The 18,550-nt window shown below is 33.8% G+C and overlaps 1 protein-coding gene across 16 annotated transcripts in view; it reads right to left on the bottom strand.

Annotated features, from left to right (window-relative positions):
* The window catches only part of NRXN1 (neurexin 1), a 1,160,507-nt gene that overhangs the window by 1,045,633 nt on the left and 96,324 nt on the right, over positions 1–18,550 (bottom strand). For 7 of the 16 annotated variants that reach the window (XM_043918041.1, XM_043918043.1, XM_043918032.1 and 4 more), the window contains exons 3-5: positions 7,284–7,301; positions 3,917–3,946; positions 3,147–3,158 (exon numbers count right to left, since the gene is read on the bottom strand). The exons of 4 other annotated variants lie outside the window; for them this stretch is intronic. In XM_043918041.1, coding sequence (XP_043773976.1) covers positions 3,147–3,158; positions 3,917–3,946; positions 7,284–7,301 — 60 coding nt within the window. The remainder of the gene's footprint in view (positions 1–3,146; positions 3,159–3,916; positions 3,947–7,283; positions 7,302–18,550) is intronic. 5 more of the 16 variants (XM_043918042.1, XM_043918035.1, XM_043918039.1 and 2 more) reach the window with 3 other exon arrangements.

Here is an 18,550-nt window from a genome sequence, read left to right as displayed (position 1 = left end):
AGAAGAAAACAAAAGCAAAAAACTGCATTCCCAGACAAATAGATAAACCTAGATTCTCAAAAGGAGTGGAAAATAAAGTTAATACTGTCAATAGTCCTAACAATATCCTGGCAAATTTCAAACCTAGAAAGAAGGCAAACACAGTGTCACAAAGACTACCTGAATCTATCTAACCACAGCCAATGGGAGTTTGGTTGGCCTTGAATATTATCTCTCTTAGCTGTCCCAAAGAAAATAAAGGTTATTCCTAACTGTAATCATTTAGAAAACATGAAAACAAATAAAAATAATCAACTTTAAAATGTGAAACAGAATGACCAAGTGAAAATATGAGTCAAGATGGTCTACAGAAAGAGTGAAAAAGTTTTTATTTCATTCATTTTGATTGTGCCAGCAAAGCAATGAGCCCTAACACATCTCCAGCTGACTTATCTGCTTTTGTCATACAATATGATAAGGAATTCTGCAGTTTTCAAACCCTGAAGAAATAATTACGGAGTTTGCAAGGATCCATACCAACTGTGTAAGGATACATCTCAAAGTGATACCAGTGCTTACCTCTAGAGAGAAGCCTGAGGAGAAGGATGAAGGAGGTTATCAGAAGAAATGTTCCTTTTTAAGATGTACAAAATGAAATACATTTTTCTGTCATTGGACATTTAAAAGTTCAGAAAATACCTAAGAATCCATATAAAATATATCAAAACAATAGCGATAATATTCCTGAACCTAGTTTTGCTTCTGGATTCAATAAAGGAAGATTTTAATTCACAAATGATTATTCCAAAGCACCTGAATTCACTACTGAAGAGAAATGTTGGGTCCAAAAAATGTTTCAGGATTATAATTTTATGGGAGGATTTGAGAAGCATGAATTTCCAAAGCAAATCTGTTTTTGCTTTGATTAGGTAGATTTAACACATTTTATGCACAACTAGGATTTAACCTGATACAAAAGGCTACACTGCAAAGTTTCTAGACACTTTGACTCCTCCAACAGGTGGTACAAGGCAAGGATAGCCTCCTAAAGGAGGCCCTGATTCATACTATCTTTATTTTTTCTGAATGCCCATCACTGATCATACTATTTACCACTCTCCCTGCACTTCCATATCTTTCATTTAACTTATCCATGTTTTCATTCCCTATTTTATTGACACTCATTTATGATTCATCACAGTCAAGATTGGATTTTTTGTTCTAGAACGCAGATTTGTTGAACTAATTTGCAACTAATGCAGACTTACAAATCATGTTTCTCATTATATATATATATATATATATATATATATATATATATATATGCTTAACCAACATGTAAAGGTGATCACTGTTTTACAAAATACCCAAGTCCATCTCAAAGTCTTTTTTTCCCATTTAACACCAAGAAGCATCCTAGTCCTATTAACAGAAAAATAATGTAAAGTAAATACCAAATTCCTGTCCTGCATAGTTTTGTGCTGATTGAGAAATAAAATTTGATGAAAACTTGTAAAGCAAAAATATTTTTGACACACATAGCAATAGAAAACTTTTAAGACTGACATAATAAAACTGAATAAAGTTAAGTGACACTTAACATTAATTACACCAAAATGAATATCAGGTAAGCATAAACATGAATTATTTCATATGTAGAGCTAAATGGTTATATAATTAGAGTATTACTTTTAAGAGTTACTTTTTCACAACATAATTGATAGATATGTGTATGTATATTTAGAAAATTTGTGTATACATATGCATTCATACAAATATATGCATGCACATATACAAACACATACACATTTACTTCACTCAGCTAGTAAAATAAAATATAAATACATTTCCCTCTATGTCAGCCTAATTCCTAAACGAAGGAACTTGGGGGAAAATGCCCACTTCAGAAATGGAAGTAACAGTAGTTTGGCCTCAAAAAAAAAAAAAAAGAATTTTAAAAAGTATCCCAAATGGTACACACAGTTTCTAAAAGAAATACATGTTGTCATTTTCATGGTTGCTGAAAGTATAAAATAAGGTTAAATTATATTATTGGAAATGGCTGACCAAAGTACAAACTGCAATAACATATGTTCTCTTTTTATTGGCTCAAAGTACTCAAACAACATTTGTTTCTAAAGGTCTATGTTACACATTTAAAACTTTGATATCCTCTCTTACTTATTTCTACACTCACATTCAGGGCTTCTTTTAAACGGAAAAGCTTCCCTGCTAGATGACACTAATGTAAAGGGAGAGATCTGTGAACTTTGGTACCAATTTGCCTGATTAAGATTCAGAGAAAAAGAGAGATTCAGAAAATTAAAAGAAACACATACTTGTGTTTAAAACAGCCAAAATAAAACAAAACTAGATACCAAGGGCACATTTATTAATACACAGTTAAAAATGGTTAAAGGCTATGAGACATATTTACCACAGCTGCATATCATCTATTTTCCTTTAATGAAAACATTAAACACAATGTGCATGGTTCTAAATGGCAAACTCAGTATGCTTTTCAATTTGGCACCAATACTGTCAAAGAATACACATGCCTGACTTACCAAGGGATGCAGAAATGTATACCTAGTTGACAATGTTCTTAAAACAAAGTTAGTATGCGCAAAAGAAAGAGCAGGCTTGTCTTGAGCCTTTGTCTCTCTTATGAAACTACCTTTTAGAGTTACCATGGAGTCAATGTGTTAATATAACATCTAGCAGACCACAGCCTGACGAGCCTGCAGCAGGACCATTTCAATGCTGCACATGCTTAGACTTACATTCTTAGGCAGAATAGCTGGTGCAGGTGTCCTCCAGAATTAAATATCTGAGGATGATATGTTTCTGGTGGCTACACTCATTATTTAACTACCATTAAATGATACTGCAAAAACTGACACTGAAACCTGTAACTAATCTTTAAATATGCTAATTATATAAGCGGCTGACATGAAAAAAAGAAAAACACTCTAAAGAGTCAGAAAAAACAGGGGGAAACATTTTGATGGATTTTTCTTACCTTAAATTCATAAAATATTCATTACCACTCACACCTACCTCCCAGTGCCCATTACTAATGCCAAAAGGTCTAAATATATTTGCATAACTTAGACACACTGTTATTCATATAGATGATATTAAGAAGAAATAAAATAATGTAATACCTTTACTTTTACCTATGGATTTGATGAAATGGTTCCATGAAGAAAGGGTTTCCATACAAAGAGAATAAAGAGGAGAGAAACAACAATAAGAATTATGAATATATGTAAATGTACTACTCTTTGAAAATTAAATATACAAGAAGGTATAAGGGTTTGAAAACAAATGGAGATATAATCAATACATGTTGAGAAATCTGCCTTTTTTAAAGGCAATACGTGCAAGGAAATTAGAAAGCCCATGCTCACTTTAAAAGACTGCACAAAAGGAGATACACAATGCCTGTAGGTAGAAAAAGTATTGATTTTGTAAAACACTATACTCAGCATTCAAGAAGCCAGAAGCCAAAGATGTCTGCATATGTTCCCAAACTGCCATGCATGGGTGAAAAATGGACTCTTTTTGGTGCAGTACATTAAACCAAGTATCTTCTTTCATATATTAATGGTTCTCTGATTTTCTTTACTATAACTACCCTTAACTGCATATGCTGATAAACATCTGGAAACTTTCAATTACAAGTTCTTATGTCTCATTTATTTGCAGACATTATAGTGCAAGAATGAAGGAAAATAAAAGTCCAAGGAGCAAACCAATACCAAACCAACAAATAAAGGGGAGAAAAACATGAAAAAATGTGAACAAAGTTATGCATTTTATTTGCAGCCAGATAACTTGCAAGCATTTGCCCATCCTTTGCAGCAATGGTTTGAAAGCAGCTAGAGAACAAGAAGACACTGGAAGCAGAGTGGAAAAGGAACAGAGCCCATACCTTGGTCGCCCATCATCAGGTGCGCCAGACCTTGAAGGGAAACAAGAGCACAGTCAGCAATAAACAAGGGAGCATGGGAAGGCAGGGTTGTCACAGTGACAAAAATGTTCAGTGACAGACATCTTGTTTCCTATGAGACGTGTCTGTATCACAGAGGCAAATCAAAAGCATTCTTTCAACTCCGGGTTGGAATGCTTTGGGGCAAAGACTTACAGAACTGCAATTTAAACACTTGCATATGCTGCACTGTGTATTTCTTCTATGTATCAGTTGGAGCATTCAAGATCATAAGAGCATGACTTAAAATCCAACCAATCCCTTAAATATTGCATCTGCCCTGCATGCCCTCTGATGAGGCTGCTTTGAACACTGGCCCCACAGGGTTTGCATTCTTTGGTGACGAAATTATATTGAAGGAAAAAAAAAAAAAAACCCAAGGGAATACCTGAAACATGGGCTGGGTCTGATCTTTTTCCTCTCATAAAAAATGAGACGTTTCATAATTAAATGAAAACAAGAAAAACACATCCTGAGTCACACTGAAATGATAATGCAGAAATGGCCCCTTGTCTGACACAGTTAGGAACTGAATAAGCTTGTTCAAATATAAAAGAGATCATCAGACATGCAGTTGTAAAGTTAGAACTTACTATGGAATGAGATTTTTTAGAAACAATGGATGACCTTTAAACAGGCTTAAGTAATTTTCCATGGAAAACAAAATTATTTAGCATTTTACTTAAACATTACTTCAATATTAAAATATGAGTTAACATGAGTATATTTAAGATATAATTTCATCAAGGTAGTTTTCTAAAAGAATATGGAATTCCTTTTGCTTATTTAAATTATTTTTAATTTTTCCTTGAAAATTTTAGATTGAAGATTACCCCTTTTCTAAAGAATACTAGTAATTTTCTTTTAAAAAATTATTTCACTATCTATAAATATGTGTTTTACTTTTCAGCATTAATTCCTAGTTCTTTATTCTAAATTTAGAAACTAAGTTACACTTCAATCCCTGTATATTTCAAGAATATGGGAAACTGCTAGAGAAATAAAGCATATATACAAATTTAATAAAATGTGTATTTCATTTCCCACTGTTCAAATATATTTGAGGCGTTGAGCTAAACAGCATTGTATATTACTTGAATCAGTATTGAAATTACCTGTATTATGTCCTTAAAATTTTAAGGGGTATTTACACATTCCTGTGGGGCAGACACAATTACAAATCATCATATAATTATGATATAAAAATTATTTAGCACAGTAGTTCAATGTTTCTGTAATCTAGTTTCTTTTATATTTTCTAAGTGATTTTTAAACAAAACAAAAATCACAATCAGTTTAAAAAGTTTATGATTCATTGGTGACTCATGATACTTTATATGCTTAAGAACAGCAGCTTATCTGCCCAGGTTATATAATTTTTCATTTAATTTCATTTAAAAATTACTATACATTTCCTAACAATAGTTCATAACTTTTTTGTAAAATAAATCAGGGAAATAATTCTGTGCAAGATGTAACTTTTACATTCCTCTAATGGTTTTCAATACTACCTTAGTAAGAATGGAAATTTTTAAATATCAATAACATTTGCATTGTTTGTGTTATACTCCCTATCTCCAAGGCAGCTAGACTATATGGTCAAAGTGGAGCTATAAACATAGACATTAAAAATTATGATAGAATAAAATGAAGTTGCTCAGTCATGTCCAACTCTTTGCGACCCCATGGACTGGAGCCTACCAAGCTCCTCCATCCATGGAATTTTCCAGGAAAGAGTAGTGGAGTGGGTTGCCATTTCCTTCTCCAATGATTGAATAAACTTTATTACAATAGTTTATGAGCCTATACTCTGAAAATGTTGTCAATTTTTTTCATGAGATGTGTAGAGAGAGAGTCATACATGCTTATTAAGCTGATTTTAAAGCCCCTTTGAATGCAACTGGATTTAAAGAGAAAAGAACAGAAACATGGACCTTTTTACAGGATGACTAAGGAAATACAAAAAAAAGACAAAAAGATACTTAAAAAAAAAACAAAAAAACTTTTGAACTCAAATAACATGCACAATTATAAATGAGAACGATTTTGAACAACGTCAGTCAGACCTGTAAGGGTAATATCTTTACCAAGTGCACACTCACATGCTATTTAAATTATACTGTAGAAAAAATGATGCCATTTAGAGAAGCAACACCTGGAAAAAATTTTCACTGGTGATTTCTTTTAAACTTTTAATTTGTTTTACTTAAATAATGAAACAGAAATGTTCAGCAACTAAGCAATTGAAAGAATCCACGAAATGATCACAAATAATATGCTGATATCTGCTACTGATCAATTTTGTATTGGCATGAATCGTTCTTTGAGACATCAAATTTTAGTAATTTTAATCTGTTACATTAGATGGGGACTCTTTTTCTAGGGAATCTGAACTGCTAAAGCTGTGATTATGTAAGTTGATACGACATCAATTTCCCTTTCACAATTCTTTGCACTTCCTAGTTCTTTTCATGTTTTTATCCTTTACATATTCATTTTACAGCACATGAACTAATGCATTTAAGTTCCTTAAAGGTAAGGATGTTGAAATATGAAACTAACACAACATAGAAAATCAACTATATTTTACCACTTTTTTAATTTAAAAAAGGATGCTGAAACATGTTTTAGTTTGTTGAATTCAACAGGAAAAATGTATAGCTTTCTCAAAATCTCTTGATAATTTTAGAAAACCTTGAACAAATACCATAATTCTATTTAACAGACATAGAATATTACAAAATACTTACCAGTAATCATGCTGGAGTGCTGTATGCTTTCATTTCCATGAGCCAATGGCTTACTTATAATCTAAATTTATGCCTCTTATACTTTATTTTGTATTCTTTTTAAAATCAAATCATTTGAATCTAAACCAATGGGCTAGAGATGATATAATAATGCTCAACATTTACAAAAGAAATCATTTTGATCAAGAAAATGATCAAGAAAAAAAAAATGGAGAATCATGCACTGGGTTCGGAAACCACAAAGATATATTTTTTTCATTTAAAATAAAAGAAGTAAGATTGTGTCATTTTTCCATGGAGAACACTGAAATAAGTATTGTAAGGTTTACATGGGATGCTGAAGTCCATCAAGGGCTGGAGTTAAGGTTGAAGGGGTTTCATACACTTGGGGCTGAAGGGAGTTGAAAGTGTGTGTTCTATATGAAAAATGATACACAATCCAGAAATCAGCAAATACTTAGAAAGAAGTTCAACTTACCGTCTACATTCAAGATGTACTCTACTATTACTAAGAAATAAAAAGCAAATGAGAGTTGGAAAACAAAGCAGAAAGCACCCACCTTCCACATTGTTGTCTTCTGAAAGCGCATGACAAGGAGGGAGAGAAAAGGAAAAACATTCATTAAGCCGCATGCAGACCAGACCTTGCCTTTGCATGTTTCTTTCATGCAAGGCACCAAACTCATCATGCAAGTGCTCCATCGCTCCCATTCAAAGGAGAAAAAACAATCACAGGAAGCAGGTTCCCTCCCACTGGCAGCATTTAAGGAATAGGAGACAAAATTTCAGTAATACTGCTGGGTACTGAGCAAGGAGTTTTCACTGCCCTGTGCAAAGCATACATAACTCTGATATGCTGCTAGCACAGTTATCCTAGCAATTATCTTTAAAGCTTTTTTATAACAGTTTTAAAAGATTCTATTTTTAATTTTGACTTACTTGGACAATAGAAAGTTCACGACAAGTAGTCATGAAATTTCACTTAAAGATATTCCAGTTCTATCAGATATGTAATCTATTTATATCATGGCCTTGAAATATTTCTAATACTTAAATTTATTTCCTTAAAAAAATAACATAAATGTATGTACCTAAAATCTGTAATTTATTTAAAGTGTGTTCATACTTTTTCACAAATGACAATAGTTTATTGCAATTTATTAAAATCCTAACTTTCAAAAATGTAAAGTAGAAAAAGTCATCATTACAAAAGAAATTCACTTGATAGCCGTTCATAAGACAAAGCTTACCATGATTATTCAGTTTGTACATCTGTTTAGGGTGTGAATATGAATGTAGTTAAGATACTGATAATATTGGATGAAATTCCCTTGTTTGTCCATATATCTATATAATATTTAAATTTTTCATATACTAAGTATATTTCCATATGTGTATATACAAACATATATAATCAGATTTTACATGTCTTAATTAACACATAATCAATGTAAGTGTATGGAATATAAAACATTATTAATATCTATGAGGCAATTCAAGTACTATTTGAGACACAGGGCTTGGAATTTAGGTAAGAAATGGAAGGAAAAACTGTTTAATGGGACTAGGGTGAGAGCAGTATTTGGGTACTTACGAAAAAGTTTTCAACAATAAGTATATCTATGTTGACATTTCTTGTCTTATTCTTGTATTTAATTGGCTGTGCTTTTAAAAGAGGGTACATGATGAAAAGTATTTATAAAAGTAAGATAACAGTGAATGCTGTTAAGTTGAAAGAAAAAAAATAACTGCAAATGCACCATTTTAAGGTTTCAACGAATAGCTTTTTAATAATCAAAGTTACTAATGAACTAAAAATCATCAACTTTGTTTAAAATATATTAAGTGGAAACTGAAATATCAACACAGCTACATTTATTGATGTGGTCTTAATGCATAATAGAACATGGAAAAAGGTAGACAATAACACCTATACAAAATACTTCGTTTCCTAGAATTCATGCTAAAAGAAAATTTTTTTAAAAAATGACTGAAATAATTGGTATGTGACACTCATTTGCTGTTTGATTTAGGTTTCCTATCTACCAAATAAGGAATCAGAATGTATTACTTTTCAAAGACAACTTGGATATGACACGGTCACAAACATTAAGTTTTTGTTTTATTGCTTTATATTGAGAATCATATAAAGATATAGATATTTTAATGTTTAGGATACTCTTTGGTTTTATAATAATATCCTTTGAAATTCTATTTTCCACTTAAGATGCTCAGTTTTCAACAAGTTTATTAAATATGTGGAGTAAAACAACAAAATCAGGGTATTTAGAGGAGAGTTACTTAGCAAATATGGTCATGAGTAGGACCGTTCCAGAAAAGGGTTTTGGTAAAGTGCTGCATGAAAGTCTAACGGAAAAAGGAAAATGAAAACAAACCAATGAAACAGGACTGGCCATGACAAAAATTTTATACATGTGCTTCGTAGGATATGAGGAAAGGAAGGTGTGCTGACAAAATCAAGGTCAGTCAATCGGTCAGCTGAAAGTGCGTTCTCTTTTCACTGATAACTAAGGCACAGGGCCACAGGCAATACCATCGATCCTGTCTAGGCATACAGCATTTCTCTGAGTTCTTACTCATACAGAGAACTAGGCTGAACCAAAGGAGCTTCTCTTATGCAAATCCAAGTCATGCCCAAAGTGTAATCAAATCCTGACTTGACCATGTTCACAAAAATAGTCTTCTCATAACACTTAGATTTTTTTTACAGAAGTACTAGAGTGAAAGGAAAGGTAATGTATTAACTCTTATTTAAAGAAGAAGGGACAAACTGGCTTAGAGCAGACTTTCCTTGAGTTTCTATATAATTTCAGACTCAATTATACGATTGAAAAAAAAATAACTTCTCTTGTTTCATTCTATTCTACCCCTTTGGTATCCATTTGCTGGCTTTAGTTGATACAGAACCTGTTAATCTAGAGATGATCTCTAGGTTATTTGTGAATTTGGAAGTAGCTACACATAAATGGTCAAAACTCTACCATTTACAGTCATTATCCATGTATTTCTTTATCCTTTTCTCTTTCCTTTCTACTTGGTTTTTGGACTAAACAAACAATATCAAGTTTAAAAAGAGAAGTTTTTCCAGAAAAATAAGTGACCCAATCAAAAAATGGGCCAAAGAACTAAACAGACATTTCTCCAAAGAAGACATACAGATGGCTAACAAACACATGAAAAGATGCTCAACATCAGTCATTATCAGAGAAATGCAAATCAAAACCTCAATGAGGTACCATTACACACCAGTCAGGATGGCTGCTATCCAAAAGTCTATAAGTAATAAATGCTGGAGAGGGTGTGGAGAAAAGGGAACCCTCTTACACTGTTGGTGGGAATGCAAACTAGTACAGCCGCTATGGAAAACAGTGTGGAGATTTCTTAAAAAACTGGAAATAGAACTGCCATATGACCCAGCAATCCCACTCCTGGGCATACACACTGAGGAAACCAGATCTGAAAGAGACACGTGCACCCCAATGTTCATTGCAGCACTGTTTATAATAGCCAGGACATGGACTCAACCTAGATGCCCATCAGCAGACAAATGGATAAGAAAGCTGTGGTACATATATACCATGGAATATTACTCAGCCATTAAAAAGAATTCATTTGAATCAGTTGTAATGAGGTGGATGAAACTGGAGCCCATTATACAGAGTGGAGTAAGCCAGAAAGAAAAACACCAATACAGGATACTAACGCATATATATGGAATTTAGAAAGATGGTAACGATAACCCTATATGCAAGACAGAAAAAGAGACACAGATGTATAGAACAGACTTTTGGACTCTATGGGAGAAGGCGAGGGTGGGATGATCTGAGAGAACAGCATCGAAACATATATATTATCAAGTGTGAAACAGATCGCCAGCCCAGGTTGGATGCATGAGACAAGTGCTCGGGGCTGGTGCACTGGGATGACCCAGAGGGATGGGATGGGGAGGGAGGTGGGAGGGGGGCTCAGGATGGGGAACACATGTAAATCCATGGCTGATTCATGTCAATGTATGGCAAAAACCACTACAGCATTATCAAGTAATTAGCCTCCAACTAATAAAAATAATTGGGGGGGGGGTAAAAAAAGAAAAGTTTTTCTTAGAATACCAACTTTTGATTTCTCTTTGCAACCAAATACTACTTTGGTTTGGAGGAGCAACAAAGAGGTGCTAAAACTGGCATGCCACCACGTAAAGCTAAAACAGCATATTTTCCTTTAGGGCACGGCAGAAAGCACTCCATCTCGCCTTACCTGCAGACACTGTCAAGTTAGGGAAAAACTCTTGGGTTTGCAGAAAACCCTGGCTTCTCAATGTTGCTCACCTAACCTATTGTGTCTCTAGTAATCAGCTTTACTATGATTACCATGCTACATATAAAGATCACAGTCTTTCATTTTTACTTTGATTGTGAAAATATTAAATATAAAATCATGAACAATATAACTTAAATTTTATTTTTCTTTCAGATAAGACATATTTCCTTCACAGATATAGAAATCAAGTACTAGAATTTCAGCCACATTATGAATGATGGTTGTACGCTGACATAAGGGAAGTGGCATACCTTTAAACTGTATGCAAATTGTATGCTTTAAAATTACTTCCAAAGAGCATCTTCATAGATGCTTTACTGCTGATCCCCAGCTTATAAGGAGGGCTTCCCAGGTGACTCAGTGGGTAAAGAATCCGCCTGCAATGCAGGAGATGCAGGTTCGATTCCTGGGTCAGAAAGATCCCCTGGAAGAGGGTATGGCAGCCCACTCCAGTATTCTTGCCTGGAGAATCCCATGGACAGAGGAGTCTGGCAGGCTACTGTCCATGGGGTCACAAAGAGTTGAACCCAACTGAAGGGACTGAGAACCAGCTTATAAGAAGGCAAGGATGGTAACTTTATCATTACAGTCTGCACATAATCTTAATGACATACTACTAGGACAAGAGAAATGAATAAATAAAAAAAAATGTCCTTGTTTGAAAGTAAAGAAAATCAGAAATTTAATCATGCCAAGTGAGTGAATCAAAGTATGGGATAAAATATCACAAATAACTCCTTTTGTATAATCAGTGTTTAAGTTTAGCAAAATGAAATACTTCATCTAAATGCACAAGCAGTAGTCAACTTAACATGCTACATTTCACATTAAAAACTGACCCAAAGCAGTCTCCTGCTACCATGTAGGCTCCCCTCCTTTCTGGCTTCCTCCCTTCTCTGCTAGTTGCCTACGACTGGCTCCCTATGTTTTTTCTGGCTCCTTCTTTCCTCCATCAAAACTGCCACCACTGCAGAAAGGTTCCCACTCAGACCCATCTCCTCCACGGTAGGGAGCATATGGCAAACCTGGGGCTGGGAAAGATCGAAGGCAGAAGAGAAGGGGACAACAGAGAATGAGATGGTTGAATGGCATCACTAACTCGATGGACATGAGTTTCAGCCAGCTCCAGGAGTAGGTCAGAGAAGGCAATGGCAACCCACTCCAGTGTTCTTACCTGGAGAATCTCAGAGATGGGGGAGCCTAGTGGGCTGCCGTCTATGGGGTCACACAGAGTCAGACACAACTGAAGCGACTTAGCAGCAGCAGCAGCAGCCAGGAGTAGGGGATGGACAGGGAAGCCTGGCATGCTACGGTCCATAGGGTCACAAAAAGTCACACACAACTAAGCGACTGAACTGAACTGAAAGATCCCAAGTAACTTCTTCTAAATGTTTAAGAGAAATAAGAATAAAAAAGAACATACCCACCCTTGAGTAGGCCTTATCACTTTAAATGTACTTTTATAAACATCATCTTATATTTATGTTATCTCAGTGTGTTGGATGACTTGCCTAATACACCTAAATAGAATGTAAAAGGTTGCAAGAGCATATAGAAAGTTTGTTTTAAGGCTCCTTGTGAAAATTTGAAAATTTCAAAAACTGTATTAAAAAGAAAATAAGCAGGAAGAATTTGGACAACATGCTGAAGTGTCTAGTAAGGTGGCACTACATTCCTGGAAAAATTATTAAAATATATCTATTTCGTCAATTTTTTTACAGTAATACAATAAAGTATGGGGACTATATTCATGATTTCTTTGATCCTGTTGAAAGATGGCAGAAATATTTTAGGGAAAATATTTCTTTTTCATTGTATTTATGTGCTACTTCTATAAAGTCAAAAACATAATACTGTTTAATCTCCTTTATTGAAGAAAAAGAAGGTCCTAACACCCACCTTCCCTGTGCTATTAGAATGAATTATTTTCCAGGAAAAAAATACTTTTGTAAAATCTTTGCCCTACTATAATAGCAAAAAGCTGGCCCATGTTAGTAAGTGTGTTTGCCCATGGGCATTCTAAACACTAGAAATAAAAGAGAATTATACCATAATTTCTTGCTTCCTTTAAAATTCAAAGAAAAGTGTTCATTTCATTCATAGCACATAAAATTTTTCTTCCCTTTTAAAATATCTGAAAACAAAAGACTACTTGATTCCAAGTCAAATATTTGAAAGGTTAGGCAATATAATATGAACGTGCCACATAAAGGGCATTTCTCTTTTCATTTTAGCTATAAAATGCAAATTTGATAAAAATGCTATTTTTATTCCTTTAACCTACATGCTGTATTTGCCTTTTCATTTTATTTATAAAATGCAAATTTGATAAAAATACTATTTTTATTCCTTTTACCTACAAGCTGTATAGTAAACCTCCTGGGAACTGAGCAGGAAGCTCTAACCTTTTAAAATCTGAAACATTAGACAAGAAGCAAGAAAAACTAAAGATGCTCTACAAAATCCTATCTTCCTTTACAAAATAAAGTTTTATGTTATAGGCTAACAATAAAATGTTTCTTCATAGGTACAACAAATTCTGTATGACTGAAGATTCCATATATATAACTGTTTGGGGCTAATGTCGAGTACTTAAGTAGATGCAATTCCATGTTGAAGAAGGAGCCATAAGCTTGAATAATCTATCCTTTATCTGTTGATTTACTGATCCATAAAATCAAATCACTACAAACACAAGCTTTTAGGGTAGCCTTATAATCCCCGTCTTATCTTTTTCTAAAATGGATATTCACTGCTTAAGAAAACATGCTAAAAGATAAACAGTATTTTTTTTCTTTTTTGGACTTTTGTACAGCCTATTTAAACATTAATTCTAAAACAGTTCATTTTATTTTTTAACGGAATAATATGCATATGATATTATTTCTTGACATTTATATAAACTGCTTTCTGATTACTGGAATGGAAACATTTCTTTCTAATCCAAACCACTTAGAAGATAAACATTTAATTTTCAAAACAGTCTCATCAAGTTATAATTCATAAGATATTGCTTCCTATGTGTAGCAATACAATGCTATTATGAGTTCAATTCATGAGTTCCTTTCTAAACATCAATATTTTTCTCTATATTCCCCATTAGGTCATTTAATTTTATTGTAACAGGTTTTATCTGTATCCCTATGAAAATGCTTTTTACGCAAATAGTTTAATAACAGCAGCAGTTTTCAAATTAGTAAAAAGTACCCTCCGTCTCACAGTCTCATACAATGAATTCTACTACATTATATGTCAAAGACTTCCCTTCCTATAAATAGGTTTCCTATTGAGTATTACAGTAAAGGAAACTAAACTGATGGGGTAAATAACATGTCTGTAACACTGAAATACAGGAGACACAAGGAGAGACAGGGAATATAAAAGGAGCAACTCAAACCTTTAGTTAATTCTATCAGCTCAAAACTTTAGTTAATTCTATAAAAGTCCAAGAGCCTGTTAAGAGGATATGACATGATAATGAACACACTAAAGAGTAACGAAATAAAAATTATAAGTAGGAAGAATAGAAAAATAACCCTGAACATGGAAGCATTAATTGTGGCATAGTAGAAGGGAAAAAAAAGTGACAAAAACATCTAAGAGATGAAACAATAGATGAAAAAGTTTCATATAAGGGAAAAGATGAACACAAAAATTTAGAGTGAATCTGCTGACTCTATTTTCAGTATTTATAGAATGCAGGTCTGATTGTAAAATTAAAATCATTCATTTTATTATAGAAAAGTAACCCTCTTTATGACTGGTTCATGATATGCAATCTCCATTTTTTCATAGTAAAGAAAATGAGTCAATATAAGAACGGAAACAGAAATATATTTATAGTCTCGATACCTTAATGAAAAACATTTAATCTAGATCTGTTGTCTGATAATAATAAGAATTGAAAAGGATAGATGATTTCCAAAGGGTTCTGAGATGATCTGACATCTAAATCCAGCCCCTGGCATTAGAATGGCTTGAAAGAGATAATCCAACACAACCAGATATTGATCTTATTTCAAAGAAGAAAATATATGTTGCTAAGCCAGAATAGCATCCTGATTCAGTACTTGTTATGGACTGAATGTCTGTATCCCCCCACAATTCATATACTGAAACCCTACTCCTCAGTATGATATTAGGAGGTGGGGCCTTTGGGAGAATTAGGGTTACATACAGTCACAGGAGTGAATGGAATCCCCCTAAAAGTCATGAGAGAGTCTGCTTTCACCTCTCTGCTCCCCATCATGTGAAAACTCAACAAGTCGGCAGTCTTCAACCTGGAAGCAGACTCTCACCAGAACCTGGCACCGTGATATCAGATATCCAGTCTCCAGAACAGTGAGAAACACATTTCTGGCTTTTATAAGCCACCCAGTCTGTGGAACTTCGTGACAGCAACCTAAACTAAGACAGTACTCTTTAGATCTTGTAATACTAAAGGAAAACTCACCTGTACTCTCCTCCCCCGCTCACTCTCTCTCTCTCTCTATATATATATATATGTGTGTGTGTGTGTGTGTATAACACATAAACTTAATAGAATACTGATATTATTACAACAACTAAGAAAACAGGAAAAAAAAAAAAAGAACTAGTTGACAATATGTACAATACTTGGAATGGCTAATACCTGCTGGCAAATGTAGCTCAGGGAAGTAGCTTAGGAAATGTGTACCTTATCGCTGTCAGAAATACATGATGTTCAAAATGTGCAATGCTGCAAGTGATGCTCACAAACATAATGGAAAGAGAAAAGTCACCTTTTTTTACTGAATCTTTTTTTTTTTAAGTTAATATGCTTCTCTTAAAGTTGACATTAAATTATTCTGGATGGATACTGACAGAATATACTTCACAGTCTTAAATGAGCCTATTTTATATTCTATTATTGGATGCTAAGCCGCTTTAGTCGTGTCCAACTCTTTGTGACTCCATGGACTGTGGCCCACCCGGCTACTCTATCCAAGGGATTCTCTGGGCAAGAATACTGGAGTGGGTTGCCATTTCCTTCTCCAGGGGATCTTCCCAACCCAGGGATGGAACCCACATCTCTTTACATCTCCTGCACTGGAAGACAGGTTCTTTATTGACAACATGCAATACTTTAATGTTTCATCTCATTCTCCCTGAAGATGGAACTGGAAAGGGGGATGAACTTGGAGTTAGGATCCTTCTAGGCGCTCTCACTACAAATCAGTTTTAGGAATCTAGACACTTTGTTTTTTTACCATTTCCTTAATTTTCTCATTTGCTAAATGTTAAACTTGTTTCATAAAGAAGTTGGAGCTCATTGAAATGAAAAAATATAAAACCGCTTATTTAATAATAACAGACTGTAAAGCATTTTATGCATAGGCAATATCTGGTTAATGGTGTTAGCCATGGTAATATTATAATTAATGCTTCCTTATACAAATTGTAGGTTGCTTAAGAGCTGTGCCTTTTCTATTCATTTTCTTTTTGTTCAGTGTCTAGCATGGTGTGTACACACAGGAGTTGCTTAATAAATGTTTTAGTGAGTAATTAATTTCCTATCTTAATTTCCTGCTTGGCTTCTATGAACCTAGCAATATGTGATGAGAATGACCAAATTTACTTTCATAGGCAGAATTTATTTGCCATGAAAAGCCAACTTTAGTTACTTTATTCTCATATCAGATTTAAGGGACTTTAACAACTGGAAGCATTTTTATTTGTGCAAAGTAAATAGCAGACATTTAGTATTAGTTTCCATTAAAGTATCATTTTGAGGCAGTTCGAGATTCATTAATTGGGTATTTCGAAACAAACCCTCCATAGATTATCCTTTCTTAAGTAGACAGTGATGATAATAATCATGATGAAGTCATGGAGATGCAGCAGAATACAATGACCATCACTTAAATTCACTAAACCGCTTGTGTAATCTTATTGTTATAATGATGTGGCCAAGACGACTGAAAAATAAAGTAACTATTAAAATCCTGCAAATAATAACTGTTTGTCTTCCCCACTCTCTACGTAGTTCTTAGCACAGGGCCTCGCACAAAGTAAACAATAAATATGCTTTGTGCTAAGTCACTTCAGTTGTGTCTGACTCTTCGTGACCCTGTGGACGGTAGCCTGTCAGGATCTCCTGTCCATGGGATTTTCCAAGCAAGAATACTGGAGAAGGTTGCCATTCCCTCCTCCAGGGGATCTTCCTAGGGATCAAACCCACATCTCCCAGGTCTTCTGCACTGGCAGGCAGGTTTTTTACCACTAGCACCACAATAAATAGAAAGGACTAAATGTGATTCATCATGCGCACAAATGAAGAAAAAATGGCTAAATGGGAGAAATCAGATCTTCTAACCCCAAACTCTGTGTTCTTTCCTCTACACTATGGAGGTTTAGAAAAATTCTAATTAACCACATTTACTCTAAAAGCTTATCAGCATATCTGTAAGAAACAATTATTTATTATGTTTTAAAAAAAAACTGGGATGCAGTTAGTCTCAGTAAAATGGCTTTTTATTATGGGAAGCTTCTTTTAAAAAAATTATCTTCTATAAAAAAATAAGCATTATTTCCTAAATATAATCTAATATTTCATGATACATATAGTAAGATATTAATAAAATTGAATATTTTAGTAAATTATATTTTAATGATCAAATTTATATGGACCAAATTTGTTTTTTATAATTTAAGTAAATTTTTGATTTATTAATTTAATGAGATGTGTCAAGCTCACATATTTGTATCAGGTGGGATATGAATCATTAATATGATTAATTACATTTTAAGATGATTTCAAAGAAAGCTCAGTCTTTCTATCAATTCTGCAGGTAAACTTTAAAAATCAGAAAGGTATATAAGTGGCATTCTCTACATTTTGGTTCAACCTCAGATTCCACTTAAATTGGTCATTATATTACCTGTTGTATAGTTACTAAACTAAAATGCTCCATCTAATTAAAACAATTCAAAGCAACTACATCAATTATGGATATGAGAAATATATAACTTAAAATTTTCTTTGGTTACTTCTAATCACTACCTGAAGATATGCTATTCTGGTAAATGTGATAAACATCTTCTGGTTCCAATGGGATATACAACTGATTAGAATACATTTTCATACTATGGTTAACTCATTTAGCACAAATAACTGAATTATTCAGTGTATACAATCATATTTTTTGTTGTTGTTTAGTCATTAAGTCATGTCCAACTCTTTTGTGACACCAGGGACTGCAGTCCGCCAGGCTTCTCTGTCCATGGGATTTTCCAGGCAAGAATACTAGAGTGAATTGCCATTTCCTTTACCAGCGGATCTTCCAGACCCAGGGATTGAACCAGTGTTTCCTGAATCACAGGCAGATTCTCTACCACTGAGCCATGAGGGAAGCCCATATAAAATTATATAGTAGTCAATTAAAATTTTTAAGTGACTTTCCTATGAAGACATTACTATACAAGGCCTAACTTTAAATATAGTATACTATGAAATATAATTAATTCC

Source organism: Cervus elaphus, chromosome 11 (assembly GCF_910594005.1).
Source record: "Cervus elaphus chromosome 11, mCerEla1.1, whole genome shotgun sequence".
Classification (NCBI taxonomy): domain Eukaryota; kingdom Metazoa; phylum Chordata; class Mammalia; order Artiodactyla; family Cervidae; genus Cervus; species Cervus elaphus.
The sequence above is the reverse complement of the archived record's forward strand: the minus strand, read 5'-3'. Positions and strand labels throughout refer to the sequence as shown.